The sequence below is a fragment of the Megalops cyprinoides genome, chromosome 2, assembly GCF_013368585.1.
Source record: "Megalops cyprinoides isolate fMegCyp1 chromosome 2, fMegCyp1.pri, whole genome shotgun sequence".
Lineage (NCBI taxonomy): Eukaryota > Metazoa > Chordata > Actinopteri > Elopiformes > Megalopidae > Megalops > Megalops cyprinoides.
The window spans coordinates 5,383,710-5,395,656 of record NC_050584.1 but is presented as its reverse complement, the minus strand read 5'-3'; the positions used below and the strand labels follow the sequence as shown (position 1 = coordinate 5,395,656).

At 40.6% G+C, this 11,947-nt stretch overlaps 1 protein-coding gene across 1 annotated transcript; it reads right to left on the bottom strand.

Annotated features, from left to right (window-relative positions):
* Positions 1-258: 258 nt before the first annotated feature.
* Positions 259-9,445, bottom strand: LOC118795084 (CMRF35-like molecule 1). Its single transcript, XM_036553446.1, has 7 exons — positions 9,414-9,445; positions 4,622-4,779; positions 3,925-4,090; positions 3,267-3,382; positions 1,867-1,922; positions 468-542; positions 259-291 (listed from the first exon to the last, which is right to left on the bottom strand). Exons 1-7 carry the CDS (start codon positions 9,443-9,445, stop codon positions 259-261), a joined length of 636 nt encoding a protein of 211 aa, XP_036409339.1.
* Positions 9,446-11,947: the final 2,502 nt, after the last annotated feature.

Genomic DNA, 11,947 nt, shown 5'->3' with positions numbered 1-11,947 from the left:
ATATTACATTGCAAGTAATTTTCACAAACTTTCCCTACTGCTGTTATTACCACACATTTTTCACAAATTGATATTATAAATAAAAACTGATTCTTTGTCAGGTAGCAGGGTCACTGATGACACTAACATCCTCAAACTGGAAACCATGTACCCTAGCTGGATTTGTAGCATTAGCATTCCCCTCATGTGGTTTTAGGGCATCATGTGTGTCAGACTGCTTATTCTTTATGGTGCACACATCTCTTGTGGCCTCAGGATTCAAAGCACTGCTGGTTCTGGCTCCTCTGGAGGCTGACAACGGAATATATGACACAATCCCCAGGGTCCCAAGATGGCTGGAGGGAGGGAGCCGTTTAATGTGTAGCATGTGCATAGCATTAGCATTCAGCTTATCAGCAGCTCATTGGTGCCCTAGAGATTCTTTCTCATATGAAATAACATATTGCCATTATATCAACTAGAATTACCTTTGTGTCGTCCTTGGTTTCCCAAAGAAATGAGATATCTGAATATTGGATTTCCCCAGAGGGTTGTTCCTTAGTCTAAAAAGGAGAAGCACAGTTATGGAAGGAACATTATGCCTCCAATAGTCCAATACAACACTGGTGAAGATTAGTTATCAATTAGTCATTCAGGACATTGCTGCAGGTTAGTGCTAATATTTACTCCAGCAATGTCTTATTTTCATCGCGAATATTGTCAAAAAGAGTGTGAGAACACCACCTATTTCATTTTCATAATGTGTGGGATGTAAAAATGGAAGGCTATATGAAGTGAACATGAAAACCGCAGGTGATGCTAAATGTAAGCTCTGCTATGCCGGAGCCAATTTTATGTTTTCTGACAAGATACGCCTTGTGTACACGGAAAAATAAACGGGAAACTTATATGTGGAAAAATTCCCGAGTTATCCAGTGGAGAATCAAGTAAGCTTATACTGAAGTAAATGTACCGCTGAGCAGGGCCGGATCATGGTCCCATGTCTTTTGGAGACCCCACCCCCACCCCCACTTTCCTATATTGGTGTCTACCCGAGGGCCCTAGTGGTCAGCTCACGCTTTAAGCACCGAGGGGCCCAGGGACCCTCACACTGTAGGTGCCAAGGGGCCCAGGGGCCCTAGTGGTCAGATCATGTTTTAAGCCCCAGGGTCCCAGAAGCCCTAGTGGTGACCTCACATTTTAAACACCAAGGGGCCCAGGGGCCCTCACATTGTAAGCGCTGAGGGGTCTGGGGGGCCATAGCGGTCAGCTCACACTATAAGCTCCCAGGGGCCTAGTGGTCAGCTTGTGCTGTGCGCACTGAGGGCCCCGGCGGTCAAATTCCTTCAGAAGTCTTGGGCCGTGTGGCCTGAGGCTGGGAGGCCCCCTGGCAGTCCGAGGCCCTGGGGCACTGGCCCCACTGGCCCGGTCCATTATCCAGCCTTGCCGCTGAGAACTGCTGATGATACAGAAATATAAGCAGTTTTGCATTGCCTGTTTTATGTTTTCCAGTTCGATACAATAAAACGGTAAAGGTTTCTGTGCCCGGCAAAGCAAACAGGGAGTTTCTACAGGTACCCTTTATATCGCTATTGCGGAGGTAATTTGATGACCTGTCTGTATACGGCAAAACAAACTACAAGTTTCTACGAGGAGAAACGATTTAGCGGAGAATACGGTGAGATCATTTGAGCGCAATTTGCGGCTTGCGGGGTTCAAGGGGATATATCCACATTGCATTGTGCCCTTAGCAGACAGTGACAGTTATAAGGTTTTTTTTAGACCAAGACCTTGTGTTTTAGAGCCATGGCTCTGACACTTGCAACTTGCAAGTGCTGTGAAGATGTAGAAAATCAAGACAGGAAATGTTAGCTTAAAGTCAATTACCGCTTCATGTCTCCTGAATTCAGATGGTTGCGTGTTCCTCTTTTGATTTAGATTTTCTGTAAAAACAGAAATACGCACATACCCATGCAACACACACACGTGAGTATGTAAATTAGTTACTCTTATTATTAGTTACTCTGTATTATAGTTACTCTTAACAATGACTATGAATATACGAGTATTGCCCTGTTTCTCCCGGTTTAATTAGACTGGCAAGTCTCCAAAACATCAGAAGTTGCCCACATTTGCAATATTTCCTTGGATACCCTGGACCCAAGTTGTGAAAGTATGGTATAAATGTAGAAAATTAAGATGTTGTAGTCTGTTAGTATATCATATCCCTCTCACACAACCCTGCAGCAACAGTTAAATCTCACTTCTTTCACTACTTGTTTGTCTCCTCTGCCTGTCTATCCTTGTGTTTTCATCTCGTTTACCTCTGTCTTCTACTTCCCTTGACTTATTTAGCAGAGTTTAGTTGTTTAGGTTGCACTTAAAGCTTACTCCAAGGTCTCCTACACTACTGTAGCTTGCTTGCTGTTCCTCACTTGTAAGTTGCTTTGGATAAAAGCATCTGCCAAATGACCTAAATGTAAATGTAAACGTAAAATCATTTGGATCAGTTTATAGCCATTTCCATCCAATCATTCTACACTGTTTCCCATACAGAGTCAGTCTGGCACAGCACTCACTTTTGGGTGTGATTCTAACACATGACACTGACCAGTTCCTATTATTCACAGAACTATGGGGTATCTGTTCCAGGAAATGAATGCTCTTACAGTTAACAGAGCTTCACACACTTCCTTCCTCTAAACAGAAATGAATTATCACCCACTGAATAACAATGCCCAGTCAAAAAAAAAGGAAAATAAGAGCAGAGGGTGGTGTACAAACCTAGATAAAGTTGTGCACAAAGACACCACTGACAAACAATGCTAGCACATGCTGAAATGCATGGCAATAAATTACATATTCCTACTCCAAAGTATGATGTATGCAGTCTTTGATTACTATCATTTGTTGAACATTAATTAACAAATTACTTTAAATGGTATATTTGAATGATAAAGATACTGAAGATGGCTACCATCTCTAAAGCAACACCTCAGTAGTTTAACTTCTTAGCAACGTTTCATGGTATTTCATGTGTTATTCATTAATTTTTTTTTCATTGAGATGAGACTGAGTCTCCACTATTTGCAAATAACTTGTGCTTCTAAATTGGCCCAGATACCACCTCCTTAATTTTTAGTCTGGCTCAAAAATATTGCCAAATAACACTGTAAAATAATTTTGAACTGGAAATATTTCTGAATAATAAGCATGACTATAGATTTGTCATTGCACCTGTTTTTTTCAATGCGGGTTTGAGTATTAGAACTTACAACCAAACTTACCCTCCATGTTTCTTTTCATTCGGAGAGTGAAAATGACAGCTGCCAGAAGGAGCACAATCAGCAGGCCACTGATCACCAGGACAATGGTCATAGAATCACTTCTTTCTTCAGGCTTGCTGTGATCCAGCAAGTGGAAAAGAAAGTCGGATTAATAATACCTTAATATTCACTGATACAGATCCAAAAAAGCTGCCATCCTAAAATATGGAATCAAAGTAAACATGTAAAACATTTAAACCCTTTTACAAGAAACAGAGAAATGGTAGAGGGAATGTATACATTTTGTAATTGACCACGTTACTTGACCGAATACACATAACAAAATATTTAATCATAATAATTATAATGCTGCCAGAGCCTTGTCTGCCAGAGAGACCCTGCTCATCTCTAACACTACTGGAGAAGTAGAGGGGTGGTCAGAATGTGAAACCACAGAAGCACAGAAATGAAATGAACAGAAATGAACCTGCATCAACAACATCCTATCTATCTGTGTCATAATCTGTACAACAGCTTTTGTTACGGTGAGAATTTATCTTTCAATATCATAAAAAATTCAGTGCTTGTTTACAGTGTGTTTGTGTATTTGTACAGTTTTTACTTTATGCCTATGTGTATGTTGGTTTGTTATATGTGAAGAGTGACAGTTTTTTATCACCTGCATGTTTCTGGTGTTTGAGGCAAAGTTTCATTGCTGCAGCTGCTGACTGCTCCAGCTTTGCTTTGGTTTGTGCTGGCAGAGACAGTAGCAACTGTGGACTGGAGAGGTGATGAGCCCTTTGTTGGGATTGGTTCAGGTTGAGGTTGAGGCTGAGGCTGAGGTTCTGCACATCAAAATGAAAAAACCACTGTAATATTCTCCAGAAGCCATGCATGTAAATTAGAGACAGCAAGAAAGTTACTGATGTGAACTACAATCAGTACAAAATGAAATAGGCATCTGTTACGTTGCCCAAGGAGAGAGGTTGTAATATGAAGGTGACTTCATATTCAGCTAGGAAAACACATGAATTAAATATACCAAACAATATCATAAAATGTGGGCCTTGGTGTGAGTGTGCTGCGTGTTACTGAGACGAGGTTAAGGTGCGAGAAAGGCGTGACTGTGCATTAGCCTGCGAAGACACCTGCCACAAAGTGTTTGTGGATGCACCATGGCACATTACTAGGATGCAACAGAACACAACAGAAATAGAAGTAGCTGTATACAAAATTGTATAATGTAATTATTTATATCTGAAATATTGATCAGTTAAAAAAACTTACATTACATTTACCAGTACATGTTTAACATACTCTATGATTCTACTCAGAAATATCTTTGAGAAGAAACATTGCCAATGATTCAATCTCACCTGGAGTGACCCTGATGTAGACAGGAACTTTTTCATCTCCTACTCCCTTTTGTAGTGCACACCAGTACCAGCCTGTGTCAGTCCTGTCCAGTCTGCTCATAGTCACAGTAAATACCTGATGTGTGGTGTCATCTGTGATCGACACTCTGTGACTGGGGCTCCAGGGAGAATTGGATGTTTTTAATTTCTTACAGGAGTCCTTTTCTCTCCCTTGGCACCAGTATTTTATATTGGTTACATGTTGTTTATATTTGTATTTACAGGAGACAGAAACTGAGCCCTTTTCTTGTCCATTAAACACATTAAAGTCACTGTTGATAGACAGGCCATAGTCACCTGTTAATAGAACACACAGTATTTTATTTACACTATCATTTCTATTGCCCCTATAATATGTGTGAATGCTAGTCATAATCCAAACTGCTGTATTTTACTTTTTTATCTATAAACTCTTAACTAAGTGTAAATCATGTAATTTGACTCTTAACTCTAAAGCAGTACAGGATGATCTTAGATGTAAAAATTTATCATAAAGAACAATATGAATGAATTGAATTGAAAATGAATTGTGTTAACTTAAAACTCCTTTTTCCAGTGAGAGATTAAAGAAATTGTCTCCATACCTGCATTCACTTTGAGGTAAAGATAAAATGTCTCCTGTTGCTGCTTTATTTTCACTCCACACCAGTAATATCCTTCATCACTCTTTTCCAGACTTCTCATTGTAATGGAGAAAATTCCCAGAGCTTTATCATCACTGATTGCCATTCTATCACTAGCTGTGCCAACAGATCCCGTTCCTATCAAAATAATATGAGTACCCCAGAAATTTTTTTGGAAGAAGGTTTTCTCACTATCTCTGTATTTAACATCATAATGACAGGGAATCCAGACTGATCCTCCTTGACGTCCCATAATTTCCCTCACTGATGTCAGACCGTCTGTTCCTGAGAGATTAGAATGCAGAAAGTTTGTGACCAAACTGTGAGAAAAGTTATACTCTGTATCTCACCATGTTCACACCCATTTTTAAAATGACAATTTGCCTTCAAGCAGAGCTGCATAAGCTATAATGCATACAAAAACATAAGCACCATAATGTAACTGCAAATGTGTATTATAATTATACATCATGTAGAAACAACGTAATAGCTGTTTTAGATGATGTTATGTAACAAAATGATTCAGTTGAAAAGTAATTTTACCCTGATACCTGTATTCTGAAAAAACTGCAACCATTTACTCCTACAAGTAATAGCTTTCAGTGTAGTGGAAGTACAGCAAATAGATTTCTAAAACTAATATTTTTTCTTACCAAAGAAAGCAGCCCAGAGCAGGATCATAAGATGAAGAAACACCATTATGCAACAAACCAATCAGAGTGCAAAACTGAGCATTTCTGACTTCCTTCTCCGTGAAGGAGGTATTTTGTTGTGAATAATCATTTCCCGTTCTGTGTACATGCAGTGAAGAGACTTCAGGAAGTAATGACGATTCATGAAGAAAGAGGGACATAATCTTCTAATATGAGCACACTGATGTTTCCTAGCCTTGTCTAGATGCTGAGCGAGACTGTCTGTTGTGGAATTACCTGAAATTCTTATATTCTTGGTTCATATGTAGAGTCCTGCACCTTAATGTTGCTGAAAGTGCCATCAGTAGATGAGTATTAGTGAATTTAGTGCAATTCATGTGAAGTATTGGTCATGATACTTACACTGTACATAGTTGAAATTACATTAACTTTCAAGTTTTAGAAACACACATTAATATCAAAATTCAGCATACACAATCACCCTCAAAATTGACATAAATAAATGAATTCTACACATACTGTAAACACACTGTCTTCTTTTTTTTTCGATTGATGTCCCATACTGTCTGAAAAACATTTTTAAGTCAAGCTGAGAGCAATGAACTTTACCCCAGCAGCACAGTTATTCACCAGCTACAACTGTAAACTGTATTGGTTACAGGTTTGCCCACCAAAAACAGAAAATCCACAACAAACAAATTTAATGAGAAGGAACCCTGTAAACAAGAACCCGTTCCCATGCCAATATCATGTCATTGTGATCAGTTGCCTAACCATTCAGTTAGCTCAGTGGTAGTCCTAAGGGCCAACAAGAATAGTCCCAACATTGGCTACCAGCAATAGACTAAAAATATAATCAAAGCCCTCAATACGCACAACTAAGTGTTAGTGATGCGCGGATCAGGGTTTTTTAATACCTGCACGCACGCGACCCATTATGAGAGCCAATCCACATCGCCCAACCTGCAAAAATATGCGTTAATCAACCACCCGACCCAACCCGCAAACTGCCAACTTTAGCCTGTATAGCGATGGCATCCATATCATAGAGTAAGAGATGGAGAAGGATGGTAAGAAATGTTTTCTTATTTAGTGCATGTTTCAAAAAGGACAGACACTCGTGTACACGACAAGGTTTTGCACGAGCCACCGTAGGCTACGTGAGCGGTGTTGCACTATTTCGTTTTTGGCCTGTTTGTCCAGATGTTATAATATACATTGCATAATACATTGATTGCAAGCATTGCAAGACCATTACATTGTAATGACATTGTATTCAAATACATATACTTTAATATGGGGTTGGTCCCCCTTTTGCAGCTTTAACAGCTTCCACTCTTCCTGGAAGGCTTTCCACAAGATTTTGGAGTGTTTCTGTGGGAATTTGTGCCCATTCATTCTGTAGAACATTTATGAAGTCAGGCACTGATGTTGGACGAGAAGGCCTGGCTCAATGGGGTTGAGGTCAGGGCTCTGTGCGAGCCAGTCAAGTTCTTCCACACCCAACTCATCAAACCATGTCTTTATAGTCCTTGCTTTGTGCACTGGATGCATGTTGGAACAGAAAAGGGCCTTCCCCAAACTGTTGCCACAAAGTTGGAAGCATAGCATTGTCCAAAATGTCTTGGCATGCTGAAGCATTAAGATTGCCCTTCACTGGAGATAAGGGGCCTAGCCCAAACCCTGACAAACAGGTGTGGCCAAATACTTTTGTCCATATAGTGTACATCTGAAGTAGTCTTAAAAATTTGAGCAGAACTACAAATCTTTGGTTGGTGCCCCCACTTCTGACCACAGAGGACCAGATTTCTTTTCCAACCTTCTTGACCACTGTATTGATGTCAAGGCAGCGGGTTTTGCAGCTGCTAGATCTGTAGTGCATGGTTTTTATGCATCTCCTGTACACAGTGACACAACAGTCATCCTAAGTTCTCAGGTGGAAGGTATCAGAGGATCAGATGGGCCTCCATCCACAGGTGACAAATTTGCTGTGCTTCTACAGAGACAGATTCAGCTTTATAGATTGAAAGAAAGACAAAGCCAGAGATGAGACAGAAGGACACAGGCGGGGGAGAAGTCAGCTTTCTTCTATGAGTTTAATACTACATTAATATCTATTTATAAACAGTCTGTCTAAGAAAATTGAATCTTGAAAGAAAAAAATGTCCTGTAAGGAAAATACCTTGGAATGAGAAGTTAATGCATTGCAAGTTTTTCTGAATGGAGATTCTGTCATCACTATGAAAGGAATTTTCCTAGCAGCTAGCCTAAAAAAGGTGGTTTTTGTTTTTCAGAGTCACAGTACTATGGTGCACAGTGTGTACCTTTTATTATTGTATTCAGAGGAAAATTGGTCAACCGTTATATGAACAGGGGTCGTGACCCATACACCTTGGGGGATCCTGTTGTTAGTGCCTTTTAACCAACTAGTAGTAAAACACTGGTACTACCCTTAGTTTGGTTAGGCCGACTCAGCAGGCAACAGAGTGCCGGACTGAGATCCAATGTGTCTAGGTACTACTGGTGACAGCCATGAATGTTTTGAGAATTCTGTAGCTAACAATTTAAATATTTGCTAACACTTTGCACATTTTATATACAGCAGTTTAGTAACACTAATTAGCAACAAGAGTGTAACTGCATGCCATTAGAGATAGCCAAACTGTAATTGCCAAGTTAGTTATGCACTGCAAATAATTATGGAACAGGAGTATAAGTGCATACCATTACACTGTAACCACATTGTAATTGTTAGTTACAGTGTAACTTGCTATACATTTACATTTATTCATTTGGCAGACACTTTTATCCAAAGCGACTTACATAGGTTACAGTTCTTTACAATGTTATCCATTTATACAGCTGGATATTTACTGAGGCAACTGTGGGTTAAGTACCTTGCCCAAGGGTACAGCAGCAGTGTCCCAGCGGGGATTGAACCGGCAACCTTTCGGTTACGAGTCCTGCTCCTTAACCACTATGCTACACTGCCACTGCAATTACACTGGTTTTGTGCAGATGTAAGTGTAACCAAATATTTTTTTCCAAATGAAAATTAAAATAAAACTATTTTATATACTCTTCTTCATGAATGGGTACTAACAGGGGTCTATAGATGGTAATTAGCTAGTTTGTGTACATAAACTATGGAACTTATGGAACATAAAAACATTGTAATTATTCCCAAAATCCCAAACAGTAATAATAACTTTCAGACAAACATAGATATGCCGTAAAACTTTACACACATCTTTCTTTCTTTGACTGTTGCTATAAAGAAGTGTAAATATGAGTCATCACCCCCCTAAAAAAAAACTGAAGCCCTATATATCATCTACAGATTTAGCAGATATACATGCATAGGAATACTCTATTGTTTACACACACATATTCAGACTGGCCCATGTTCTCATGATTCATTATGATTCATACATCATCAACATTGTTATTTTCAGATTAAATAGGTCTAATGCAAACCGATCCCCAGCGATGATCTTGCAGTGACACATCCTCGAGCGTCTCATCAGACCTTTGCTGACTTCTGGACTAAAAGGATGATGACTCTTTTAGCTTGGGACAATTCATCCGGGTGGTGGGGTAATTGACATTTGTGCCAGCCAACACATTTGCTTGTCTGTATGCCAGAGGTAGACTGGAATGAACTGGCCACATGGACAAGGCAAGTCACTGCCTTTAGCAGAGAGTCCCATGAGGAAAAACGCTCAAAGCGTTCTGGGGTAAGTGGTTTCCCAATTACGCTTGTGGTGGCAGAACTCACTTGGGGTTGAGGACGAATGTCCATGTCTGACTCTGGACATATCAATTCAAAGGTGGCTTGTGTTGCAGGATGACTTTTGGGAGGTTTGTAGAGGAAGTCTGGTCCTGTCAACCACGTGGTGTTTGGAAGAAGAGAGGCGAGAACAGACCTTGAAGCGTGGTCCGCAGGGTTATGTTCCATTGATACATAATGCCACTGTTCAGGCCTGGTAGACTGCCTGATTCTTTGGACTCGATTGTGAAAATACACATAAAAGCGTTTGCTTTCATTGTATATTGTAGCCTAATACAACTTTACTATCGTGATAGAACTTGACAACATCTGGCTTTATATCAATTTCGTCCAAGATGAGGTCTGACATCTCTACAGCTAACACAACTGCACAAAGTTCAGGTCTTGGTATAGTGGGTTTGTCTGGAGGAGCCAGCTTTGCTTTCCCCAGAACAAAGCCAACATCACATTGTTCATCTTCATAGATCGCCCTGAGGTAAGCTACCACTCCAATAGCCTTGGTAGAGGCATCTGAGAAAACACACAGTTCAGTGTGTTTTGCTTTCAAAAGTGAGTTTGAGCTGTATGTTCTGCGAATGTGAAGCTTTTGTAGCTCCTGCAGTGAGTCTCTCCACATTTCCCACTCCCTGCACTTTTCTCCCAGTTATCAACTTCCTTGGAGAGCTCTCTGAGCAGGATCCTCCCTTGGATAGTGATGGGACCGACAAGGCCAAGGGGATCATACAAACTGTTCACCGTTGAGAGGATGCCTTGCTGAGTGAATGGTTTGCTGCTGTTTGATACTTGAAAGGTAAATGTGTCTGTGGCTATTTCCCAACTCAGGCCGAGATTGCGCTGAATGAGCATGGCTTCAACCCCCAGATCGAGATCTTTCACACCTTTGGCGCAATCATCTGGTGGACATGCTGCAAACACTGAAGGGCTGTTGGATGTGATTTTGTGGATCCTTAGGTTTGATTCTGCCAGTGACGCCTGTGTTCTTCAAAGTAGATCAACGGACTCCGAAGCAGTAGGGAATGATCTAAGGCCATCATCTACATAAAAGTCTTGCTCCACAAAGTGGTAAGTGTCAGTTCCACATTCAGGCTCACCTTTCCTCATGGCTCACCGGAGTCCAGAGATGGCGACTGCTGGTGAAGGGCTATTTCCAAAAACGTTGGACCTTCATCCGGTATTCGATGATATCCTTGTCAAGATTGTTGTCACGGAACCACAAGAACCTTAAATAGTCCCTGTGGTCCTCTCTTACTTTGAAACAGTGGAGCATTTGCTGTATATCAGCAGTTACAGCCACAGGCTCCTTTCTAAAACAACACACCTAGCAGGCTGTTGTTTAAATCAGGTCCAGTTAAGAGGACATTATTCAGAGAGAGACCCTGGTATTGGGCCCTGGAGTTGAAGACTACTTTAATTTGGTCAGGCTTTTTTGGGTGATAGACTCCAAAGGATGGCAAATACCAGCATTCCTGGCTGTTGCATAGAGAAGGGGCAACCTTAGCGTGATCATTGTTGAATATTTTCTGAATGAAATCAATGAACTGCTGTTTCATTTTTGGTTTCTTCAGCAAAGTGCGTTGAAGAAAGGAGAGGCAAGTAAATGCTTGCTCCCTGTTATTGAGGAGTCGAGGCCTTGGCCACCTGTATAACTCTTTGTCCATGGTAGGTCTGGGTGATATAGCCATCACGATATATCGAATACCTATTTTTAGCGCAATAACAGTGATCATTGGTATGTGGCTATGAGGTTTTTTTCCCGTATTTTTTCCCATTAGTCACACCTGATGCGGGAACACACCTCCAGTTTTCTGAAGCCATGTGAAATGCATCCGGGGGAAAAAATGCCACTTGTATCTATTCAATGCTGATATCACAGCAACTGCACTATGCTGCTTCCATGTGGTAGATTGAAATCCATGGCTACAAAGATAAAGAGTGAAAACTAGGGCTGTCGAGCGCTTTCTCTATTACAAGCATACAAATGGCACTAGCTAGCTGCTACATACAGTAGCAAAGGAATAGGACAATTAGCAAACCGGCTAACATGCTAATAGTTACAACATTCCCAAACATTAAAGCTCTTTACAAAGTTTGCAATGCTTTCACATGCACAAAACAAAGTATGGCAGCAGATCAAAGAAGAACAGGTCTGCCAGAGGAGAACTGTGGTCAATACTGAACTTACTTCCTTAAGTAGCTCAAGGGGTCATAGCTATAGTACTTC